Source organism: Patella vulgata, chromosome 7, assembly GCF_932274485.2.
Source record: "Patella vulgata chromosome 7, xgPatVulg1.2, whole genome shotgun sequence".
NCBI classification, from domain to species: Eukaryota; Metazoa; Mollusca; class Gastropoda; family Patellidae; genus Patella; species Patella vulgata.
Genome location: NC_065885.2, coordinates 34,163,494 through 34,190,999, shown reverse-complemented (window position 1 = coordinate 34,190,999; position 27,506 = coordinate 34,163,494). Strand labels below are relative to the sequence as shown.

At 35.2% G+C, this 27,506-nt stretch overlaps 1 protein-coding gene across 1 annotated transcript; it reads right to left on the bottom strand.

Moving 5' to 3' along the window:
* Nucleotides 1–1,081: 1,081 nt before the first annotated feature.
* Nucleotides 1,082–26,152, bottom strand: LOC126826733 (CD109 antigen). Its single transcript, XM_050555764.1, has 34 exons — nt 26,093–26,152; nt 25,270–25,430; nt 25,010–25,035; nt 23,422–23,587; nt 23,019–23,089; nt 22,582–22,707; nt 22,156–22,195; nt 21,861–21,945; nt 21,437–21,590; nt 20,836–21,069; nt 19,435–19,833; nt 18,547–18,654; nt 18,215–18,277; nt 17,088–17,282; nt 15,852–16,001; nt 13,836–14,015; nt 13,212–13,480; nt 12,749–12,872; nt 12,479–12,592; nt 11,953–12,054; nt 11,603–11,737; nt 11,298–11,442; nt 10,701–10,877; nt 10,345–10,426; nt 9,130–9,283; nt 8,875–8,955; nt 7,601–7,972; nt 6,888–7,037; nt 6,147–6,209; nt 5,917–6,026; nt 3,579–3,729; nt 3,266–3,368; nt 2,594–2,682; nt 1,082–1,174 (listed from the first exon to the last, which is right to left on the bottom strand). Exons 1-34 carry the CDS (start codon nt 26,149–26,151, stop codon nt 1,145–1,147), a joined length of 4,668 nt encoding a protein of 1,555 aa, XP_050411721.1. The 5' UTR covers nt 26,152; the 3' UTR covers nt 1,082–1,144.
* Nucleotides 26,153–27,506: the final 1,354 nt, after the last annotated feature.

The window sequence follows — 27,506 nt, the reverse complement described above, 5'->3', positions numbered from 1 at the left end:
GTGGTGAGGTACCCCTGACATAGCTATGTAATTGCCAGACATTTGTAGAGGCTAGATTAGTTGAAATCTGTACCACCTAAAAATGCTTTGAAGTTGTTCATTACCACCACAGAGTCACGAATGACCACCGCCAGACCGTTTGTGTGGTGGGTTCCCCTTAACAGACACGCCCAATTGGGCTAGATTAGCGGGCACCTTCCCGTGGTCCAAAAAAATTAAAATTGTGCCAGGATGCGTAGAATACTAATACCTAGCACGTATGGAAGACGCGATAAACTGCGGTTGCAAAAAATTGATTTTGAGGCAATGCGTTTTTGAAAAAGAATGTTGCGATTTGAAAATACTCCAGAAACCACGCCTAGATTTCGTTGACCAGGGGTAAATTCGATATTTCTCCTAATCACCAAATCCTATTAGTATTTGACGGATTGCTACTTTAAATATACATATTATATTAAAAAATAGCACCGTTAGATAAACAAGAATCAAACATTCAAAATAAATAGAATTGAAAAACACGGTAAATTTGGTTATTATGTTAAGATTTAAAAAGGGACTTCTGGTATCAATTAAGATCCCCAATGAAAATACCCGTTTTCAGATTTTTATTAAAAAGTTTAAAAACTGTATAGCTGTTGTCTGTTCTGATATGTCATTTCATAAAAATGGTTCTTTTGGGTGCTAATGAAAACGATCCTACTGATAATACTGATTTACCTCTAGGGACACAAGCTGGTGTTAACACCAACTTGAAATTATATCTGACAAATAATTTGAACAGGAATCAAAGTATGAACATTAATAGTTTTGACATGTAAAATATTTTAAACTGGATATACAAAAGTCTGCCTAAATGCTTTCTGTATGATACCTGTCATTAATGGTAACTGTGAAAAAGGTCACCAGCAATTACCAACCGTGTGGTTTGGATACATTTTTTAAGCTTTCAGAACAGAAGCGATAAGTGGTACCAGCTGTTCTAGCAAGAGTAGACGCATACCCTGCCTTGAAACTTTAAAATACAAAATGACAATCCGTATATTGCATACATAATTGTATTAAAATATTAATAAAACGTGTATCGTATCATATTATTTATTTCAAATAATGTCATCAGTTGTACGCCATTTCTTTGTAAATATTTTTATCGTCTTCGCCTTCTGAGGTTTGCCTCCTGAAAATGGGAAATCTTATTGTTAAAAAAAACTAATAAAAATGGTAATGTACGAAATATGTATGTCATTTAGAATAATGTATGCACAAAAACCATAACATGAAATGAGAACAGAACCATTATCAACTGGCGTAGCCAGTCCTTTATGCATGTATTCGCAACGCTGCACGTATTCGCAACGCAACAAGCTTTAACGGCGTCCTCTACTTTTCTGCAACCATATAATCCGAATTGGTCGGGGGGGGGGCCTGAATGATTAGCACGAGCGCGCTGTGTCATACGGTCTGTCATTGAGTCGAACTGGCGGGGTTTCCATTCCCCGGTTGTACGTGACAAGGAGTAGGATCGCCTGTCCAACCTCGTGGGTTTCCTCCCACTGCTAAAGACCCCTACGCGCAGTGAATTATTGAAATAAAATTAAACCATATGTTAGTCCCGAAATGACCTAGTTTGTGTCGAGTGGACGTTAAACCCCATTTCTCTCTCTCTCTCTCCGAATTGGTCCGAGATAGTTTATAATTAACTCAGATATTTAGCAGCTTAAAAGCCGTTCGTAGGGAATAGACAAAATATTAAATCCACTGAAGACGATTATAACTATTGTAATACTTTATGGAACGAAAAGGTTGTCGCTAAGTAAAGGGGTAGGGTGGGGTGGGGGCGGGGGTTGGATGGCCGAATGGTTAGCACGTGCGCGCTGTATCATACGGTCTGTCATTGAGTCAACTGGCGGGGTTTCGATTCCCCGGCTGTACGTGACAAGGAGTAGGGCCGCCTTGTCCAACCTCGTGGGTTTTCTCCGGGTCCGCCGATTTCCCCCCCTCTCTCACTAAGTAAATGAATTTAATAAAAAAAAAATAAAAAAAGAAACATTGCAACATACCAAAAGTGCTTATTTCATTTTTTGTGCGTACGTGATTAGGAAGAGGGTGAGGTGTATAGGGATATTCTAAGAAAAAATAATACACAAATCTAGTATTATCTCAATTATAAACGTTAAGTAATCTGTATAGGGGAGAGAGAGAAATGGGGTTTAACGTCCACTCGACACAAACTAGGTCATTTCGGGACTAACATATGGTTTAATTTTATTTACATAATTCGCTTGCGCGCAGGGGTCTTTAGCAGTGGGAGGAAACCGGAGGACCCGGAGAAAACCCACGAGGTTGGACAGGCGACCCTACTCCTTGTCACGTACAACCGGGGATTCGAAACCACGCCAGTCGACTCAATGACAGACTTTATGATACAGCGCGCGCACGCTAACCATTCAGCCATCCAACCCCCCAATCTGTATAGGACATTTCAAGGGAATTCAGTTGACTTCAGTTGAGCTGTAGCCTACCCATCTGTAGTGACCCCCATCTGATTATGTTAATCAATATTCGAAACTTTGTAAAAATGGAAAATTTTCCTTACATTACAAATATCACAGGTATCTGTACACGAATCACAAACTTCCATCTGACTAGCTTTAGCAGCTTGATAAAACACAGTCACAGAATTATCTGAAATAGAATTAATGTAGCATTTAAGGCGGCCCCAGATATACTTTGATGAACTGGTACACGTAATACTAGATGAAACCCCGTTGTCATCATCTATCCTTGTCATGTCCCGTGAAAATTCCGGAGGCAACAATGGCCGCTTTATATGAATGGGTATTTTGTGGAATACTAACTCTAACCCCAACCCTTTTTAAGAGGGGTAAAAGGTAAATTGGATCCAAGTTCAGTCGTCTAAAAAGGGTTAGGGTTAGTATTCTCCCAAATACTCATTTATATACTGTAGTAGTACCGTCCTACAAAAGTCTCTGATATTTGGTTGGGTTTTTGTTTATGTTAGAGCTGGACTATAATTGCCTATGTTTTTGTCTTTTTTGTCTTTTTTTTTTAAAGTGTTATGTATTTAAGAACAATTTTTCCAAGACAGCGACATTTCCGCCCACTTTTCTTAAAATTAAATAAGAAGTCTAATAGTGGAAACCATCCCATACTGGTAAAGGAGGGAATTAACTTGGGGTACGCGCTGCATGGCAATTGTATCTTATTGCATTGAAACGTAAACAACTTGTGTTGTGCAGAAACTTACCAGGATCATAATAATCATAAACTTTAACAAAAGCTGGCTTAACTTTTCCCACTTTATCTGATCTTTTCAGATTGATGTCAACACAGGTAGAGTTGTTGGTTATCTATATAAAATAATTTATGAAATAAAATCACCACGTCAAAACCATACACTCGGAGGAAATCACTATAAATTTGGACACCAAATATAATTTATAGTGTAACGAAATTTATGTAAGTTATTTTGACGGAGCTAATGTTAGGCACATAACGATTCCTGGAGTCTGATGATGGACCTTATCTTTACATTAGTTAAATCGAAGAGATTCCTATACCTCATCAAAATATAAAATCACATTTCTGAATCCCAACTCAAACCGTTTAATCTCTGTCTGTGCTGCTAGGTTACCACTATCTAAGGTAAAACCACTGACAATTCCTACTTCCATTATCGCCATACCACTGGATGACCCTTCAACAGTGTACCTTTAACAGACATCATCGTGGAAATTAAGGATGCATTATGTAATATTGAGATTAAGAACTAGTCGTTATTACTATAACATTATTTCAAAAAAGCAGGCCTGAGTAAGAAGTGGGGAGGGGCACACCGGCCATGAGGCCAAGTAAGCGCCCCCGAAAGACAAAGTGAGCGCTCCTAAGCTCGATTACATTATGTCATCATTCTTCCACTCTTCCGTGGTCTTATACTGTTTCAACACTATCATATTCGCGGTTATAGTGAACCGTCCAATTAGTAGTAGGCCTACAACTAGTGCGTGGATCGTGTTGCGACAGATTGTAGAACTGATCTGTCAACTCTCACAAATCAGGTAGGTCTAGAGATTCTGTGCCATTTCTGATCCTCTCGTTCACAAGAATTTGCTCCCACCAATGAACTCAAATGCCAGGAAATTGATTAAAATTTTCAAGCCCATTCCCCCAAAAATTAAATGTCCAGTTATATATTATACGTCGCAATTGGAAATATTTTTCGCGTCTATTCATGTAATACGGTACTATAGGGGTTATTTTAGTTATATAAAAGGAGCTCTGCTTAATATATTGAAGTAGTTAACAAATGGATGACAACGAAAAATGGGCTAAGTAGGTATTTTTCAAGATTCAAGTTTCTTAGACTAACTAGAGACATTATCTGCCATCATCAATTGCTGAAAGTCGGTTACTATCATCCAGATATCTGGTGCACAGATCGGTACTATAAAATAGAATAATGTTGACGTAAAACGGTGCTCATACGAAACACTTACCCCAAAATGGTAATTGTCCCGCCCTAATAGCTGACGCATCTATACTTTCTATATAAGAACGAGCGGGGTTAAATTTCCCTTCAGACATCATAGAACGGTCCGAGAGGGGAACATCATAGCCTCCTCGGCTTAGAGGCTAGGGTGAAGACGGCATTTCAGAGATTCTAGGAAGAACATCATGCAGAACTATCAAGAAGTATGTGGCTATTGCCACGTTTTAGCCGTTAGGTCTGAGTTATAAAGGATGTTAAACTCAGACAATAGATATGATAATAACTCATAAAGTTCTATCATAGATGCAGTAGTTTGCTGTATTGTAACCTTTGTATTATGGCTGTTGTATTCGATATATAAACTTAGTTATAACAAGACATAGTGTTCCGGAGTTAATTGATCCCACAACGTGAAGTTAAAGTTAGTTCCGAATTGATCATAGTGTCACCCTAGTATCACGTGGCGTTTTCTGGAAGTTCCTGATTAAAGTCACATCTGTCCCCGTAGTGTCACATGGACCTTTTTGTTTGGTACCGCGACACAGGATAGTGTCACATTCATAACATCTAGATCCGCTACTAAAAAAATAGATAATGATAACTAAATATATTGAAAATTTCAGTCAAATTACTTTATTTTAAGTGGCGTTCGAAGTTTCTCGATTGTCATGTACCATTGCAACGATAACAAAGTCTCGATTATCCATTTTAACGTTAAATTATTAAATGTTGTGGTGGTTCTAATCCATATAATATCACGCCCATCCGACGGCCTGGAGAGTTGATTATGGTTTTGTAAGTGAATAATTAACAAATTAATAATTTATATAACATTTGAAGCCTAAAAAAAAGACCCGCAATAGGCAGCTTTAGCTCTTACATAATGTATATTTAATAAATGTAAGTCGTGGTAATAATTGGAGGGTCTAGAGCACAAGTGATCTAACAACCAACTAAAATGGTTGGTAGTTAGATCACTTGTGCTCTAGACCCTCCAATTGAAAGTTATATGACACAATAATGGTTTCATGTATTTGTTCGCTTCAAATGTTATGGGCAGCAAAACTTCAGTACTGATATTCTTAGAGCTAGGCAAGACAACATTGGTCTGAGGAGTTAATTCTCCTCGATAAAGCAGAGTTACACAGCTTACGGTGGTCAGAAAGTTATGTCTTCGAGGAAAATGTCTAGAGAATGTTGCTATAAAGCTTCTAAATTCTCACTGAATGCGTTCCTGGAATTTAACCAATTTATTTTCATCCGATAACATGGTGTCCCTCATTGTCTTGTTTTAAGGCCTAAATTTTTGTTTTAGTTGTTTGTTTTATAGCATGGTAGTTTGCTATTACTTATCCAGCTACTAGCCAGAAATTGTGTAACAACCAAATGAAACTCTAAAATTTACTTACTCTGTACAAACTTGTAATCTAAGGAGTAAAGTTGTTTCTTCAAGAACCTTAACTCGCGCTAAGAAAGCTGTTTCAGCCTCGATATCTTCTGCATTATATTTTACCAGTGCCTTTAAAATGTATATTTTGAGTGAATCATATACCCTAATCATAGACAATATTTTAATTTGCGTTAATTATTTAAATAAAAACCATTACAAATATGGAAATGTATCTTCTAGGAATCTTACCGTCAAAAGCACTCTCCCTTGACCGGTAGCCTGGACAGTAATCGTTTCTGACGTCTCCTTCAACTTAAAATAAAGCATATTAATTTATCTAATATTTTTTCCATGATATACTTTAGGGATACTATGATATATTTATGATTTGTGCAGATTTCTAATAAATATTAATACCAGCCAATTGTTTAAAGGATAGCATGCCAGGCTAAAATATATATTTTTGAACAAACATTGTATTAAAGATTAAAAGATAGCATTCTAGGCTAAAATATATATTTTTGAACAAACACTGCATTAAAGATTTGAATTGACCGCAAGGCTCAAATTCAAAAGAACAATCGTTGCGAAATTAAAAATATCTTACATTATGTCAAAAAGAAGACAAAGAGCTTATGCTTCTTGTTATAATAGTTCAAATATAAGGAAATGAAAAATGAATATATTGAAAATTCATTCAAACTACTTTATTCTGTGCAAAGTTATGAGTGTTTTAAGTTTTGACAAAATGTAGTGTAGATCGTTATTATCGTATCAATGGTACCTGACAATCGATACTAAGTATCGATTATATATCGGAGCTATCCAATGGCCCAGTAGGTTGATTGTGGGCATGTCATGTTAATAAATGTTTAAATAATAATATACATAACATTTGAAGTCTTAAAGAAGACATGAAATGAGCAGATTTAGTTCTTACACAATATATCTTTAATACCTAGTAATGCAGTTGGAGTAATTACTACTTACAACAGCCTTTCTCTGTATCATAGCATTTTGTTTGGTGATTCTCCAATTATAAACATCTTTACAAGCAGTTATTGTCAAAGATACATCTAACGTGTTTCCATAAATTAATGTAGAAAATTCTGACAGTGCATGAAGAGCTACAACAGTATCCTTAAATGAAATGAAATGAAATCTCATTGGTCAAAATTATCGCCCAATTATTGTAAAAGGAATATACTGCAAAATTTCTTTGATCGATTAAAATGTGATATGGACATAACAGGACTTCTTTGGTAGATTACATGGGCATTAGTGAAAGATCAAATCTTATTGGAATGCCATAGTGCGATATCTAGTAAAACGATTTGGTCTGTCTGCTTAGGGTCATCCATCAATGCGCTGGTTTCAATTGTTTTATTGGTGTGTCTAGTATAGTGGCATTATGTGCACGGAGAACTATCTACTTTGGGAATATGTCCTAAATGGCCGCCATATTGAAATTGTAATATTTTCTTATATATAGTTCAAATCCGTTTAACATGTTTCATACACACAAAAACCTAATAAATATTTTCATATATCATTATAAATGAAATCATCGATGTAGGAATTAATATGTCGGTCAACCAGCTTTGTGCCTCTTCTCAAGCAGAGCTAATTGTAGATAGGCAGTGTAGTCTGATATATTGGTCCTCCTCCACAAGACTTGGTCTATAATTAGAAGAATAACCTACCCGTGTACTACGAAATCCACCATTGCCGGTTTGTTGCTGTATTAACCAATTCATGACAGGGATACCCTTCACTAAGTCTTTATTATGAGCATATACCAATAACACATAAGCCGTACATTCTATTGTTGCCGCGTTAAATCGTTTAGATGGCCGTGACCAATAATAAGATGGTTGATTCGGCGATGTAACCTCCCAAAATGCCGTGGCTCCCTCGGTCGTTTTGAGACTTTCTAATTTTACCATAATATCACCAACGAATGACATAGTATGACCGGATGTTATAAATGAATAAGCTGTGATAGCCAGATCAAACACACTGGTCATGGTTACAGATTCTGTAGCTAGAATGTTTACAGCTTTTGATATACTTGCCTAGAGAAGATATAGAAAAATCATGCGTAAAGCATTAGTTGAAGATCGCATAATATCATCACCCTTGGGTTTTGTTATTATACCCAATGTAAGCCACTTCAATCAGTAATTTAGCAGACACAAGTATTTTATTGTATAGAACGGAGGGTCTGGCAAGGAACGGCATCTAGAAGTCTGGCTAGGATAAGAAACTAAGGTTCTGTGAATCCTTGGCAGGTGGAATTCGATGAAGAGAGTAGGCGGAAACGCAGGTGTCCGGGTGTAGTTTCCCCCAAAGCACAATGCATGGCAAATGCATGTCCACATCATTCCGGTTGGTGAAGAAAAGCCGGGCGTTAAACCGTATTACAGTCCACACCACAGTCGTTAAATGAATGAATGAATTAAATGCGGTTTAACGTCCTACTTTTCTATTTCAACCGGTCTAAGACACACGGATATGCGAAATTATGCCCATCTGAGCTACACTGTTCCTTACCATGTCCTCTAACCTGCAACACTGGCAAGGGTAACCACACTGGACAATCCAGAAGAACTTTCTCGGCCAACCCAGGTGGAATCCTGGACCTCCAAGATACCGAGCAAGTGTCGTATCTACGCAGCCACCGCGACTTCCATGTCTCTTCAAGGAGACAGGTCGATCAATCCATGGTCGAAAAAATAGGTGCTTTAAAATTGTGCACATTATAGCCTAAAGCGGTTTTCAACAAGTTCAATAAACAAAGTTCTAAAGCGTTCAAATCTTGGATTCCGCATAATTTGGAGAGTATGGGTGTATTTAAAACGTGATTATAATATTATTTAAACCTAATATTTTTGTTGATAAAGACAATGTCCCTAGAACATGATATCGAAATATAGTGATAGTTTTAAAAAATGTTTATATAAACACGGAGACTTACAGGAACTCCTGAAATAGTCTTTGCTTCACTCAAAGCAATGACAGTAAAAGCAGTCAATGCTATACCACTTGTAGATTCTCCCTAAAAATGACAAAAAATATCAAATGTAGACCATGAAGCGTTCTCACACGAGACACTGTGTTTACTCACCATAATTAAAATTTCGTATCAAATTTTAACAACAGAAGACTTAGTAATGCACTGTTTTGATAATGTAATTTTAGAGAAATATTTCTATGAAATTTAAAAACATACAAATTCTCTGTGGATGGTCCTCCCTGGTTCTATATATATTCCGGTATAATTCTGATTGCCTATCAAAAAAATGGCGGCTGATCTAAGGACAGTATCATCAATATAAATGTATGGTTTGGCAGCCACAAAGGAATGGAGTACATAAGCAGTTAACCTAAAATAGTAATAGTATTTAAGATCCATTAAACCAAAATCTTCAAGGGTCAAAATTTGAATGAATGCATGCTTTGTTAATACAATAGTCGCTACTAGAACGTAGCTAAAACGTTGAGATATACTGATGTGTTGGTTGTTAGCTACGATTGGATGTTTTTAGTTTCACCTGGCAAACTTAATTTCTTTATTAATGCATGCCAACGCTTAGACATGAGATAATTTAATACTATTAGAAGTAATCAAACATACACGACCCAATGCAGTGACACAACTTTCGCTTTCCTGCAAAAATATTCTCAGTTAAGTTAATCAAGCGGTGTTTTAACCGCCATGGAACCGCCATTGATAATTACGGCGCGTTACTAATGCGCGACCCGTTTAGGTTCTCTACTTTGTCCAATTTGCACATTTCGATTGGCTGATGTACACGACATATATTTAGCCCCGCCTTCATGACGTTAAGATGTCAAACCTCTTTCGTTTTACAATGTCGGCAATCGCCAACTTTTAACGCTTCGATTTAAACGAGATGATTTGTACCCGTGTCAGGTAGGATTATATGCTTAATTGTAGATGGGTGTGGCAGAAATGTATCAAATAATAATAATCAATCGTTGTTTTAAAAGAATAATTGACAGTTGTGCACATCGGCCCTTCCCAGAAAGAACAATAATAGTACCATATCTTATCTCGAGACACGCAGGGTGTCAGTGGGTAAAGTTATGGGGTACAAATGGAGAGAACAACAATAAATTGACATTTTAAAGCATTCACCTTTTGACACTATGTTCTAACAATTGATCTACAGTTAAGAATTTAATAGAACTGAAATGAAATGGGGTTTAACGTTCTACTCGACTGGGCTAATTTTGCCCGGACAGCTACTGCCTACTTTTATATCGAATTCCATCTGCCCATACATTGTCCCTTGCCATGCCCTCTGTCCTTCACCACTGACAAGGGGGAATATCCCGATAATCGAACAACCTGGCTAGTAACCAACGTCTTACTCACTGAGCCACCGCGGCTCCAAATTTAATAGAACACAAAAATCTATACCATTGGCTTCCATATGTATCCTGATCCCCAAAGGCACTAAAGGAACCATCTCGTCTTCTATACTTCATTTCTCTTGAATAACCTGCGTGGAAACGAAAGTACAATGTCTATAAATTAAATTTAGGCAATAATTTGATATATCATTGCAATAAAAACCATGTATGATCTATGCCTACCATAAATTCGTTAATGTCTTGAAGGCATTAAATCTATCTAAGTATTCTTGAAAATCATGACGTTCTAGGTGTGTTCAGAATCGTTCTGATTTTGGATGCGGTCGGTGTGCATACGTTGTAAATGAAAATAAAATAAGACGCCCCCACCCTTTTAAATCATGATAAGCTTAATCAAAATACCTGCTTGCATGTGCTTATCTGTTTTACTTTGTATCTCTGATGTCAAACCACCAACAACGTCCAGATATTTACGGACATAGATGTTTGGTACAAAATTAATCATATTCTGTTCACCACACCCATAAGGCATCTTGATTAATCGATCCAAATTATTTAAAGGACTGGCCATTATATCACCTTAAATAAGACATTACGTAAATTATAATATTTTTCTTTGGACGAGTGCAGACATGACAGATCCAGTGTTTATTTTTACATTTACCACAGGCCTACTTAAAGATTTGAAAAGAATTACAATTTCAGTTTACGAAGTTAACAATACTTTCAAAATACAACGAATGAACGAACGAAATGTGGTTTTTAACGTCCTACTTTTTTATGTGAAACATATTATTGTGCCCGGACAGCAGTTGAATTCCAACTCTCAAGGATTCCTTTACGTGCACGCCAACGTGTAAACAGGACCTCGATTTTCACCCCACCCGAACCATTAGACGCCTTTCATCCCACCCGAACCATTAGACGCCTTTCTTGTCAGGCCATCCAGCACCATAGACAGCGGGAAACCATATTGTAAAATACAAAATATATTAATACCATAAGCGGTAAGTACTATTCTCTGCGAACCGGCAACATAATTATTTGGGAAAGACAGACTAAATTTCTCTTCAACTGTTTGTGTAGTTTCACCGACTAGATTAATCAGCATTGTTTCTGAATATTCTGATGGTACCCCTTCAGCCTGAAAGTAATGTAATAACATTGTAATTGTATATAAAAAAACGAAAAACCGCATCTTCTTAACTACTATTATCGAATTCGCCCTGACCAAAATTCCACATGTAATCCGCAACAATTGATGCCATATATTAGGTAAAACAGATTATGAAAATGTTTCTTACTTCAACTAATAAAGGTTTTACTAGTCTATCCCCGGCTTGGTGATCAGCGCTCTTGGCAAACACTTGAATATCCAGGCTTCCTAAATCAACAGCTTTTATTGCAAAATAGACTGACGCTGTTTTGTCTTTAAGTATCTAAAAATAAAATAAATCAATCGAACAAATAGATAACAGGAACGACGTAGTTTACTTTTGAATCAATAGAAACGTAATTGTCAAATACTTTATTGGAAAATAAAAATGTATTTAAACTGGACGAGATGAGATGAATGATGATATGAACGATCAGCCTCCTATAGATAACCCTTGGAGATCATTTATTTCCAATGTGTCCAATCCACTTCCAATACCTGAATGGTCCGGACTTCTTCTTCAGTACTGTCAATAAAATAACCCTCAGCATTAAGCTTTCTTATAACATAGCCTTTTGGTTTCTCCAATGATACTGTTGCCTATTTAAAGATAACAGTATTGATAACAATAATTTTAAAAATATAAAGTTTACTTTTGTTTTATGTGTGCACGTATTCTTTGTGGTCTTTTTATAATGGTAATGTTATCCCCCTTTAAATATCTAAATCCCCATAAAATGACATAAATATTTGTTGTTTTCAGGATGTCAATATAATGTAGATTAACATGATATAAATATTAATTCATTAATTTAACATTTAATCATGTGTTCCTTTCTCTTAAAAAATGTTCAACTGTCTTTCTAACAATGACAATTCTAACATCATATGATTAAGATTGTTTTGATTGGTTTAGATATAAACCATTTGGAGTGGGATGACCATGTCTTCTAATGAAAACGATACATTTAAATTGTAAGGAAATGTCAAAAATAATCAGATAGGAAGTAATCTTACTACTTACCTGAATATCTACATTTAGATAATTAAAGACAATGGCTTGAATAAGAACTTCTTCTCCTCGGATAATTGAATAGGGTAGGTTTAAGGTCACGAAGAAATCTCTATAAACTTCTAACTTCAAATATAAAATGCCACAATAAATGAGAGAACATAGGCTGGATGCTCGGGTATATTTAATTTCTGGGTTGATACGTGGATAATCTATCTATATTTACTAGAAAACTATTTTATTATAAATCAAAATTTCACTAATATATCAAATGATTCATACCGATGCTAATTCTTTTGTAAACCCAACTCCATAATATGTTGATGGATGAACAGCAAAGGCATGGGCTAACCATGAAGTAATAGTGTCAGGAACAATCAGTGAAAAGTTGGCAAATCCATCGAAACTAAAAAACGAATTAAATACACAGGCTATAAACATTCCTGTATTTATTTGTGTCTGGTGGTAGATGGTCAAAAAGGTATTGCCTTCATCTCTACATTTACAAATGATTTTTAAATAATATCTAATTTGGTGGCTGTTTCTACACCATTAGGTATTTTCGTTTCAAGTTATGTATTTCTCTTGGCACAATTGTTGTTATAAAATGAGTAGCATTACTAAAACGCGTTTGTGGAAGCGGAAGTTCAATAAAGCTATTTCACACTATTTTATGGGAAGTAAATCATTTATCAAACTTAGCCATTTTATCAGTGGTTATATAAAAATGAATTAATGAACCTACGATGCTATTTTCGTTTCCCAGATCCAGGTTTCAGGAAAGAACGACCTCTCTTTCAGCGAATCCTCCCATGGTTCTGGTGATTTTGGAGGTAATTCACCAGATGGTGGTGGTTCGGATGTCGCGGGAGGTGGTGCTGTGGCCATGGTTCCGGGTTGTGGTAGTGAGGCAAATTGTCCTGGGACTGGAAGGCCGTACGGGTAACATGGTGTTGTTGGCTCAGCATAATATTTATATATCAGAGCATCGGTAATCACATTAATACCATTATACTAAAAGCGTAAATTAACAAATGTGCATTGCTGAGCAAATATCATTGTAAAGCCAAACTGATCCGGAAAAAAATGTTGTGACCCTTCTGAATTATATATATTGTGCATTGCGCTTTATAGGTGTCAATTCTGGGTGGAGGTTGGGGATCAGTAAAATTTCTCCTTAGCTTATCTTAGCCTTGTGTTTGATTAATTTCCGAAAGTGGCGTGAGAAAAACCACAAATGATATGTGTATAATAAAACAGAAACAGTCATAAAAGTATGCCAAGTTTCTGTAAATCACTCATCTAAGAATTTGTGAAATGGTATTATAAAATATAAAACAAGAAAAAATATAACATATTTCTTACATACCTTTAGTATATCATCTACATCTGTTCCAGGTGTAAATATAGGATAGTAGTAATATGGACTTCTCTTTGTTCTACCAGATCTCTTGGTTGCTGATCGTTTCTTACGGAGCCATGGCATATAATCCCAATTACCATATGTTGGTATAGATCCCGTGTCTAAACTGCCCATAAATTCTACAACCTAAAAGATTTGCCCAAACTATTTGATGAGCGTACAAATTCGTCTGATCGATTGGTATGTGACGGTGTGTAACGTCTTGTCGACACAGTACTTTGACTAATTTGAGACTAACATTTAATTACGGTAAGATTCTTTACGTTCAATGCTAAAGGTTCTTTTAAGTATAGTCCATCTGCTTATAAGATAATGTAAACATTTCATTATACACATTAAATAGTCCTTATTAAAGAAGCAATAGTGTTTTTAATTTATAAAAGCCAACCACCTCCAACATTTGCACGACTTAAACATGATATATATATACTCTTCAAAAAAATGTAGGGGATATTCAGAAATAATATAAAACTGCGGATATGCACTGCTGTTTTTATTAGAGGTAACCAGTGTATGTTAATAGCAGGCCAATTGCCTACACATGAGCATAAACAGTTCATATGGGCGGCTTATCTGTCGGCCCCATTTCACTCGCAAAGAGATACACTGTCGAAAGTGAAAATGGACGTTTTTGATTTTTGTCTTAATAATGAGTAATTGATCAACCAATCCTAAGACATTCAGCAATTCGTCGTGGCATGCTCCTAATCAACCGTCCAATCACGATTTGGGGCAATCTGACCCACTCCTCTTGCAGTGCCACGGCCCATCGACGATTACCCCAATTTCTACGCTGCCTACACCATTGACGCCTGTTTGTCATGTGCTGGCGAACTAATGGGGGCACAACACGCGGTCGTCGGGCATGCAAATGGGCTGCATGGAGCCGATTTCTAATCGTTTGGTGTGTAACTCGAATTCCTGTAACTTGGTACAAGTGTAACCCGAATTCCTGTAACTTGGTACAAGTTTACAGAAAGCTGATTGGCTGTTTGTCCTCGATTTCGCAGGACCTGTGTACGAATGTATCGATCATGGGCTTGTGTAGTGGCTCTAGGACGATCTGAACGAGGTCTATCATCAACATTGTATGTTTGTTGGTACCGGTTCCACAGTCTGCTGATCAAAGACTGTGACACATTAGAATGTTGGCTACTGCTCGCTGTGCAGAACCCATTTGAAGCATTCCAATAGCACGTAGACGTTCATCATGTTGAAGACGTCTCATTGCAAATTAAACGTAGAATACTAAAGCAAAGATACGCTAAACATTACATCTTATGCAAGAACCGATAGGAAAGCAAACATGGATAGGATATTTAACCAGCACACGGCAGTTTTTATCAATCCTTCCTTGAAGTGTCAAATTTGACAATGAACCCCTCCCACGTGTATGGCGCTATTGCGTGCCGCACGCACAGCTCAGTGGTTCTGTTTGGGCGATAAGTTCTTCATCTGTGAACATACTCTCAAAGCATGTCAAGTGTCAATGACTATTTATCATATCACAACCTGCATAGGTATTTGCATTTCAATATCCCCTACTTTTTTTTAAAGAGTATATAATGGTCATCTGCAAACTCATTGAATCTTACGAATCTTTCTCAAGTAGAACGTTTGAACCTCTAATAGTTAAATTGGTAGGCTACCAAAATTATAGGTTTGTTGTGGCCTTTTTATAAGATCGACTTATCACAGCGAGAAGTACAGGAGCCGGGAGCAAAAAGTCGAGGAGCGAGAAGTCGAGGGGCGAGAAGGCAATGCAAGAAAACAAGAAGTCGAGAAGAATGCAAGTATCACAGGTTAAACTGTTAGAATTTCCAAATTAATATGCATTATTCAACAGTTAGTATGATCAAAGGCTGTTTTATGTCGACAATTTATTTTGGCTTGCATAGACTTATTACAGCTTTAATATTGTGATGGCCGGTTTTGCCATTTCAGATTCAAACGAAAGGTTACCTCTTCGGACATTTCATCTTGTGTAGCACCCAACAATGTCGTACTTTTATCTACTGCCAAGGCATAAACATTGGAATATGGCTGTGTTTTTACAGATAGAGTGGCGTTGTCTCTTGGTTCAGCTTTCAGTTTGTCGAATTCAATTGATACCTGTAATAATTATTGAAATCATTTTGATACAATTAAGAACAAATTTAAAATTAGTAGCAATTGCAAACTACATGTAGTTGGATGATGTGGGCTTTGTAAATTTATATTTCATAATATTAAAAGCCCAATATGTCAGAAAATCGGTTAAATATAATATTTAAGATCAGACAACACCAAATACATACTCAATTATATTCTAACATAAGTTATAGCCATTTTATTGGTTTATACTGATTTCAAATTGCCACTCTATGAGTCTTACATAAAAGAGTACTCTTCCAAATAAAAAAGTAGGGGATATTCAGAAACAATACAAAACTGCGGAAATGCATTGTTGTTTTTATTAAAGGTAACCAGTGTATGTTAATAACAGGCCAATTGCCTACACATGAACAGTTCATATGGGCGGCTTATCTGACGGTCCCATTTCACTCGCAAAGAGATACACCGTAAAAAGTGAAAATGGACGCTTTTTGATTTTTGTTTTAATAATGAGTAATTGCTCCACCAATCATCAGACATTCAGCAATTCGTCGTGGCATGCTCCTAATCAACCGTTCAATCACGATTTGGGGCAATCTGACCCACTCCCCTTGCAGTGCCACGGCCAATTCTTGCAGTGTTGTTGGTTGATGTTGACGTCGACGAACACGTCTGCCGATCAAATTAAACGTATTAACACACTAAAGCAAAGATAGGCTAAACAGTAAATCGTATGCAAGAACCGATAGGAAAGCAAACATTGATAGGATAAACCAGCAAGCGGCATTTTTCATCAACCCTTCCTTGAAGTGTCAAGTTTGACAATGAACCCCTCCCACGAGTATGGCGCTATTGCGTGTCGCACATGCAGCTCAGTGGTTCTGTTGGGGCGATAAGTTCTTCATCTGTGAACATACTCTCAAAGCATGTCAAGTGTTCATGACTATTTAACATATCACAACCTGCATAGGTATTTGCATTTCAATATCCCCTACTTTTTTTAAGAATATAATTCTGATATCAATTCTGTACAAGCTAGTCCATTATTTTTTAAATACTGTTTAATCAGCAACAGATTGTAAGTAAATAGTGCGTAAACCATACCTTGTTTTTAAATATTCCTTCAACACTAAATGTTATGGCATCAGCGACAATTTCACTATTAGTAGTCTCAAAGTAAACCACTATTCGAACATTTGGAGCGAAATTTGGTAAGATTCTCAATTTAAGAATTTGTGTCTTTTCGGCTCTGTAATAACCTTTTCTATTTGTGTATTCAATTTGACCCTTTGCCATAGCCTGAAATTAGATTGTTTCTCGTACATTCATTGAAATAATGTCGAACAACTTGCGAGGCATTGTCGCCGTTTTAATCCTAGACATATATGCATCTAAATGAGCAGAAATATTGTCTCTTAGCTTCTGATTTTATAAACTTTTCAGGTAATCCCCCAGAACTCACGCCAAACTTTACGTTTGCAGGGCCGGATTAAGCTTGCAGGGTGCCATTGGCTGAAAATGTCACTCACACTGGAGCTCTTGTATCAACAGTGACAATGCTGGTCATGTCCGTCAAATCCACACAATGCTACTTGTATGTCAGTATGGTAGATATATTTCATTGACACGAAGATATACAACAGAAGAAATATAAATAATGTGCCATCTATATAAAGGTGGCTGTTAATCATTATGGTACAAGCAAATTTATAGAACTAATATGGGGGCTTCTTTAATAATGGGATCTCTGGCTGCAGCTCAGTCAGCACTAGGCCCCCTTAATCCGCTTCTGTCTCCTCCACTGCTCACATTCCTCAAATTCCTAAATATGCCCATTTTGTATATATTGGTGATTGACGGTTGGCGCTGAGTATGATTAGAATTCGATTTACTAGATTTCCACTTCACTTTCAGATTGATGTGGTTGGATAAACTGGACTAGTACGAAACTTGAATTCTTGACCCAGCTTCAACATAGTCGTTCTTGCGAAAGCGACGGGGATACAAGCAAAACGACGAGCAAATATAGAATATAAACGATCGAAGCAACGGTTCTTTGGTAAACAATTTTGGACATAAAATTTTCTCCGATCCTGTTGACGTCGACTAAGTTGAACTAAAACTAAATTGAAACTTTGCTGAGACATTCAGTGCAATTTATGAATAAATTAATTAAACACGTGCATATGTTTTTATGAATTATAAATCAATATTATTGTACAGTTACTCACAAAATAATAAATACTGGAAAACTCAATATTGGAAGATACTTCAAAATCTGCATACTCGTTGACCTAGAATAGTTTTATATAAATTGATCAGGTTTAATTAGTACATGATACCGTAAGGTTTTCAATGTGTTTAGGATTACAATCTTTAACGTTTATAATCGTACATTAATAACTTCAATAGAATGGACTGCTCATAGCAAATACACCGTATAATGTAAAATAAATTTTAAAAAAACATATTCTTTTCTGAGTATGATTTCTGAAATTTAAGCCAGGCTATAATAAACCGGGAGAGTTGTTGTATAAGAGTAATACTAGTATATATATATTACCTTTGGATTAAGAGTCAGAAGCTGAACAGAAAGAAAGGTATTACTTGGTGATCGGGTGACTTTTAATGTTCTTGACGTTTTTAACCTGGAATCTTCATTATATGTAGCCTTTAATAAACAAATTATTATACAATACTATAGAGATACCCCCAATATTCTTAATAAACAGACCATTATACAATATTATAGAGACGTCATACTATCTTCATCAAACAGGTTATTAGACAATATTATAGAGACATCAGAGTGTCTTTAAGAACTAGATTATTAGACAATATTATAGAGAGATCCCAGTATCTGTCGGGCTATTCCATGTCAAGTGGACCAGTACTTGTAGGCTTTACATAAGTTTGTATGTACTTTAACATATTTTTTTATAATTTTGTGGGGGGGTCACCCAACAGCTTTCTGAGAATTTGGTCCACTTGACATGGAATAACCCTTTAATAAACAGGTCATTATACACTATTATAGAGTAATCCAAGCACATTATTATACAATATTATATAGGAACTGAAATGCAATGCGGATTAACGTCCTACTGTTCTGCTCCGACTGGGCTAATGGAGACAGATATTATAAAGGCATCCCAGTATCTTATAACCCAGTATTCTTGTCCCGGGTAGGCTAATCATCTAAAGTTCTATGATACGCCAACATGCCAACATCCAGTGGCTCAATGGACAGAAAGACAGCTTCTTGATTAGCAATCAAAGTCATGTATATCTGCCGACAAAAGTTCCTTCATTATTAGAACCATATATCGCCAATTACACGACAAATGACAATATGTATATCTTCTGAACATTTCTAAGACACTCCCTCGTATTAATAAGTTCTATTTAAATAATTGACAATGTAACATTATAAGTGAATTGTGCAACTTACCTCTAATATAAGCTCCAGGGCTGCAGAGTTGTCCACTTTTATATCGAACTTTAGCAACCCACTTGGAGGAAGATTTAAATTTTGGGTTGGTAAATAAGTCCACGAGTATGTTGGTACTGTACAACTTGGCCGTCCATAATTCCACCATCTATAGTAACCATAGTAAGGTATGGGCGGTGGGGAGGTCAAGGGAGGTGGTGTCGTGAGTGTTTGGAAAGGTGTTGGTCCAGTCCCATTGTATATGGTTTGACTAGGTTGAGGAATGGCAGTGGTCGTGGTGGTGGTCGTGGTGGTGGTCGTGGTAGTTGTTTTTTCGTCCTCTGTTTTATATCTGGCTGTAATAGTTACATTTCCAATTTCACCAACCAGTGGTTTTCCATCTTGATCCAAAATTTCAATCTGTAATCAGGTTTATTAGCATGCAACGTTTCGGCAACGGTAGCCCTACTCTCGTCTTTACCAAGCAAATGATAACATGTTGTTGTTGTTTATTACAGACAACATATAGGTAAACCCCTAAGTATTCATATATTAGAAGGAAACCATTGTCACGCTCATTACCATCGCTTTGATCAAGTACTTGTTATATGTATATATATATGGCTTCCTTTTAGTGTATGAATACTTATGGTTTTATCTATCAATCGCTTGATAAAGACGACAGTACCACCGTCGAAATCTTTCATGTTAATAAATCAGTAATTATTATTTCATAGATAAGCTGTAGTGTGTTACTGCTCAATTACTAAATCCATTCAAAGAAGTTCTGTAATCAGGGAATTCTTGTGATTTTGAAATTTGACAAAGATATGCTTGAAAGTGTGCCACATTAAATATCCCATATCAATACAAGTTTAGGATTGATTATCAACAAACACCAATCCCAGGATATTTAAAACTGAGAATAGAAAGCAAATGTAAACTAAACTAATAACCACAAAATCATTTGAAAGCTGTATCTACTATGATACATAAGCTTTTGATTTTGATATTAGCTTAATATATATAGTACCATTAGAAGTCAAAAAGCTAATTAATATCAGATATTTTTCAATTTGTTTTCCAGATATTTTCGTCGTTTAATTCATATTTTACATTTTACTGGAATCGTTTTGACAAGTTTTATAATTATGTCGTATTCTTCAACCAATGAAAAAGAACTCTTCCAATCACGCCAATACTTCGCCCACTTGTTTATTTATGGCACAACCAAAATCAGTCGTCTGAACGACAGCAGTAATAAAATATATTAGAACATCACAACTATAAATGTTAACTGAAAAAAAGATTCCGAATCAAGGAAATATTTGAAATCCCATATCAAACACAATTTCTGTTTTGACAATGTTTTTTAAAATAATATTCTTATTAAAGTATCTTTTATTGAACCAAATGACTTACGTAATAAGAGTTTTTAACCCCTATTTTAAAGTTCTGTGGACTCATAGCAAACTTTATAACTTCTCTTGTATTTTTAAAGTCGCTCTCTGCTTCTTTAGATTTATAGACAGTGGTTGTCTCTATGTCTGTTACATTGACCTGGGCCACTAACGTCCTGTAGTATAAACTTGATGAATAGGCAATGGTCTTTAATTCATTTAAACTCACTGTAACACTAGCTTCTCCATCAATTAACTAAAACACGAAACAAAACATTATTTAACAATTCAACGGCTTTCAACAGACTAAAAAAAACGAATAAAAGCCTCCAAATAAATACAATCTAAATATACATTTAAAATATCTTCAATGATTTGTATACAGTGGGCATTGGGGTGCATAATTTATCCTAAATATTAACAATTTCCGAAATGCAAGCTTACATCAATCTGTTTTTATATTTTATATTTTACTGCAAAATTTGGTATTGTAGATACATTATTATATCTAGTTGATAGAACTAAGTTTTTTTCATTTCTTAAAGGAACTAAAATATGCACTTCTACTACACTTTATAGTTTGATATCTCCAATATAGTATTTGACTTGTTTTCGCTACTCACTGTTAAATTATACTCTAAAATGGGCTGGGTGTTTGTTGGTATTCTTACATATCGGTTTGTTACGTTGTCTTTTACGTATCTGTAAGTTATGTAAAATCTATCGACTTTTAATCGCAAAGTAGCCGATCCTTGAAGTGGTTTTCCGTGTGTGTACCTACAAAAATATATTGACTCTTTTAAAGCTAAGCAAAGAATAAGTATGGAACAATAATGAAATCAGATTCTCAAAATATATATAAAACTAAATCACAGAAAATGGAAATATGATTGAAACAGATTAAATCAAATTTTAAAAAGAAATACAAGGACATTTCAGAGTAATACAATACCCTGCATCTTAGTTTGTGTTCTGCCTAATTGGTTGCACATATATATAAAAGAAAGTGTCCAAATAGCGAGTCATGGTTTAAAAAATACAACTTACTTTCCTGATACCTTTACTTTAACACTTTGGTCTGTTATTACCATATATGACGGCAAAGTTACAGTGGCTTCAGCTCTTGGTAGTACTAAAATGTTTAATCATTCGTTGAGCACCACACATATACGATAAAACTAACCCGATGTAAATCATAGCAATGGATAGGAAAAAAACCTGCGAAGAGACTGACCTAATCCTTCCTGCACAACGCCCACCACAGTACAGTTAATATCTATTATAATGGCCCTCCAAAACAGACAAATTCTGAAATGAACGTTCACATAACTCAATTACTTACCATATCTGTCAATGCTAAAACGTGTTGATTCCGTTACACCCTAAAAATAAAAATAAAACTCTATAGATTGATTTAGAATATAAAGTATTCGAATAATTAAAATAAAAAACTTGTAGCCAAAATATACATACATTATATATTATAATGATTTTATGTAGAAAATTAATTTTATCGTATTATGTCTATTGTTCATATCATAAATAAGGGTTGATCCTTTATTACACTTCTAAGCGACTTGCTGTACGCATGAATATCGACACCATATAATGTTATGGTCACGTCTAACACTTTTCTTGGAGACATCATGGTTTAATAAATTGAAACTCTGTTTAAAAATTATGAATAGTCCGTTTAAATTAATTGTTCGTAAATCCAAAATATTTAAAAGAAATTACTTACAATAATGTGCATCTAAGTAATACCTACATGAGTTCTTACGGTAATTATCCAATCACCAAATAAGGGTTCAGAGGTCAAAGAAAATTCGCCTTCAACAACGCCATAGATGTCTCCATTACTTTCAAACTTCACAACTTTATTTTTTCTTGGATCCTAAAGATAGAAAAAATCATCTGGACATTCATATCGTTTTTAATTCATCGTATGTTATGATCATAAATGTTCCGACTAGGCTAATGGCGACGGACATAAGCCATACAAGGGAAATTATGCCTGGACAGCGGCACTACGGTCTGTTCTTATTTCGCATTCGAACTATCAGGGACTCTTTTACGTGTTTTTAGTCTCATCCGAACGACTAGACACCGTTCCTTATCGGGCCCTTTCATAGATAATACTTTTCATATTCTACAGACTTTTCTTGATTGGTTGGTAATAGAAAGAAAAACCATATAAATGCATACCTCAATTGTAACATCAAATACTTCCCTAGACGTCGTTAAATCGGGACGAACAGCAAATATTCTGTATTTAACTGTTAAAAGAAAACATGCGAATTAAAATACTCAATCTAAATTTGAAAATGATTTGATATAGACTTATTATTTGTATAACCTATCTAGATTGGAAACAAAATGACCGTAACAGTAATATGCGTTATGGATGCGTTACATATATATACTTATCAAAAAATAATTACTGAATAATATGGTATACTATAAAAATATCAGCACTCATCAAGGAACAAATTTACGGCCGTTACTGTTGATTGGACCACTTCCGGTGTTTTGTTACAAAGAAATTTTACTCAGTGCTAGATGCTTAATATACACAGGTTCCCGGAAAAAAATAGCTCTCAGAATTTACCTGTTTGACTTGGTTTGTAAACTTTCTTATCTGTCTGTATTATAATAACCATGTTGTCTTTTTTAAAGTACAAGTTAGAATATTTGTTAAAAGTTGCTCCGCCCGTTCCTTGTATTCTCAATCTATAATGGTAGCTACTAGTCGTTGATGTCAAGTTAGACGGGGGCTAAAAGTAGATAAAGCAGACCCGGTTAATATCAGTCCACAATGGATAAATTCCGTTCAGTTTTTACACATAATTGATAGACCTGTTTTAAACCCGACTAAATCCAAGCCGGGAGATTATCTAGTGTTAATATTTTGAGTTTGTTTTCTTAATTGAATGTTAAATAATCAACGTGAGTACATATTATCGTGAATGAAGACGTTAGGAATTTGATATTTTAGCGAAAAATTCAATTGACGAAATAGGGCTTTCACTGAGCCAGATTATGGTTAAATCTGGCTGTAATTCAAACATGGGTCCTTCAATCATGGGAAGTAAACAAGAAAATCTAATGACAAGCATTATAATTATATCGAATTTAATCCACATTATCATTATATCGAATTTAATCCACATTATCATTACACCTTATGCTTACGATCTTTTCCGGCGGAGAAGTCATCAAACAAGTTAATGAAGCTCCCCGAGAGCGGATCGCTTCACCGGCGTCCCATACAATTCTTTTTCATGTTTTCAAATTTGAATATGGTCCATTCTCATCTGATATATATCTAGGCAAAGCATTTTTTTTAAACACAAACACGTTTTTGGACCCTGATTTCAGTCCAGTCTGAGTCAGTCTCCCAACCCCTTAATTATCCAATGGTAGAAATCTCAATCTGAACGATGCACTATCTGTACTATGTAACACAGCCTCTAGTTAAGGTTATCCAAATTTTAAATTGTCAATAATTTCATACAGTTGGGGTTTGATTTAAATACTTAAATACAGAGATAGCTGGAATTGTTCTGCGTATGAAAAAAAATTTAGATAGTATGTCCATCCAGTGCTTGCAGAGGCTGTGATGGTCTTTTATCAATGAGGTCATAAATTACCTTCACCAAAGCTATATGTAACGGAGTGACGTTGGCTATGTGTTCGGATTCATCTCTGAAATCTATTGTCAAGTTGTAAGTTACTTATTAAAAATTACTTCCGCATTATCTTGTAAGATGGGTTTTTCTTTGTACATTAGAAATGGCGCCCGAAACCATAGAGTACACGACGTCTTGTACTAAGTTTAAAATGTTGATTTTGTCCTAAATGTTGGACATTAGGATCTCATATTTGCACGGTAAATACTGATAGAAATTTACCAATATTGAATTTCAATTCGTGTTTTTAATTTCAAATTTTAATGAAAATATTGATTGCGAGGTTTAGCTCCTTTAACGCACGAAGACAAATCGACATATACAGCCAAAAGGTTATCTTTAATGTGTACTGGCTTTAAGTTCATTCACATGAACATCAACATCTTATAAAGTATAACATCTTAGAAAATACAAAATCGGTTAGGATTAATCCAGTTGGATTTTCTATAACAAAATAGATGTTTTTATGCTTTATCTTTTTATAATATACAATATCATACTACTTACCTTAAGCATTACTCGTTTTGTTGTATCTAAAAATGATTAAAATGGTAGATAATGAAATAGACTTATACATGTATATCAATTTCTAGTGTTAGTAAAACATGCGAAAGTACATATATGTTTTGATAATCCGGATAGAATTTGGGAAAGCGCTAAAAAAATAAATAAATAAAGTACAGTGAACAAAATTGGTAAGCTTTATGAATGTGTTGTAGGGACTTTGAATTATCCGCTCTTGTCCGATGCATAAACAGATTACTCACTCAACTCATCCTCTCTTGAAGCCCATATAATACCATATCGATCCTCCAGTGTTGTTGTTATCTGAATTGGCTCTGTTCCCAGATTTTGGGCAGAAAATATATAATCCACACTCGGTCTTACAGTTTTAGGTAGTAGGAATATATAATTCCCGCCGTTACATCTATATTAAACGTACATAAGACATAACCAATTAATGAAACCAATTAATAAACGTTGGTATACGTTGCCAATCCTCGAATGATGTACCCACTTGTGAGCAAATCTCGAAACAATCTTAGAGAGTGACATTGTTCAATAAAAAATCGTTTATTTTCTTTACTGCCATTGGATTTGAAGGGGTTATAATAATATACGTTTAATGGTAAAAGCTTTATCGATACCAATGATGGCCAACCTCTGGTGCATTGGATGATTAGAAGTGGCGCCTTGCACCCCTGTGATAATAATAGAGCAAACTAGGAAATATAGGCTTTTGTTCTGCTATAAATACATTATTACAAGAAGTAGGCGGGGTACAATTAGTAAACTGTATTGCACATTTGAATTCGTGTGTGAACAAATTTGCAATCCCTGATCTATACGCTCTTTCATTTTCATAAAGTCCAGTAAACATGGTCGCTTTACATACAGATAAAGGTTATCACGATAAGCATTATTCAGACTATTGTACAACAGGACTAAAAATAGGAATTATTTCATTTGTTTCATCTTTATCTTGTAAGAAAAAACTTAAATGCTTGACCTCCAAACTCAAAGAAAATTGTGTGCGGTTTTATTATTTTAATTTGATGGGTGGAAATATCGAAAAGGAATTAAACTCACTCTGATGTACGTATCCATAATAATAGAAGAAACAAAGGAAATCTGTTAGCAGATATCATCCTAAAATGAAAATAATAAGCTTTAGACCAGAAGACGTGAATTCTTTAGCTGAAAAATCCGAAAAGAAAATCCTTTGTCTCTATTATTTAACTGGCTAAAATAAACTTTATTCTATACAGATATGGCTCACGTTTTAATAAATCGTATAAATAGACTGTGTCAGATTCGGCCACACAATCCACATTTAGGAGAAAACAATTAATATTTAGTTCACAAAGGTCTTGATCAGGAAATAATCACTCGAGTCTCGTGAACCAAGTTTTGTTATAATTTAAGAACTTGTAAATTCGAATTTAAAGGCTTTTGAGAATAGCAACCAAGTATGCTTTTACCTTTAAATTAGAGTTTTTAATGAGTGTTCCCGATGAGAAAAAAACTCAAACCTATTGTGTCCATAATATGTTACGTCTAAAAATAATCCTGTGTGGTATATTTTTTATGAACTGTTCTTCTGCCAATAGAACGTAACCCCGTGAAAATATCTAGCCATCACTTCATAGTTTTAATTGAAAATGTGCGACAAGGTAAATTGACTTTAATTATGAAATCAAAACCAAAATCTCCCGGCTGCCTGTCGTAAATCTGATTTAAATAAAAGGCTTTTCAAAACTTTATCCACCACGGTGAGCTATTTTGCTTATGTCTGTAGGGATTTCGAGCTTGTGACATTTTCAATTCATCATATTTTTGGTAAATACTGAGATGAATTGGTCCATTTTTGAAATTTTATTATCTTTGCGGAGGATGGCAAGGGATTTTAAAGATACATTATGGGAGATTCGATAACGAATTGGCAGCTCTCACTATAATAATTAAAAACTAGATAACGTAAAGGCAATTTGCTGAAAATTTCATTCAAATTGATCCACTATGAAACGAAAACTAAGCGAATGAAATTTCTGCCTAGCCTCGGTCATCATTACTAAAGTCAGTACGATAAACAGCATAGTTTCGATTATCTATTTAATCGTTTTATCGAGAAGGAAAGTTATGCAGTAAATCGGCTCACAATCCACTTAAGATCGCGGGCTAGCGATGCCATTTAGAGTTGATTATGGTCTGGATAAGTTAATTAATGTCTTATTAATAATTTAGATAACATTTCAGGCCTAAAGAAAGACCTGCAATAGACAGATTTAGCTCTTGCATAGTGTATGTTTAAATCTCTCAAATGACGATTGTAAACTGTATCATTTTCACACTTAGTTAAATAAACGCCTTCCCTTCCTTTTGCACACATGGAAAATCGTCTTTCTAAATATATAAACATGGGATTACTTACTTGGTTGGTGTCTTAAGGCTAAAATGAACAGAATACAAAATGAGTGATTTTTATAACACGGACGTTGACATT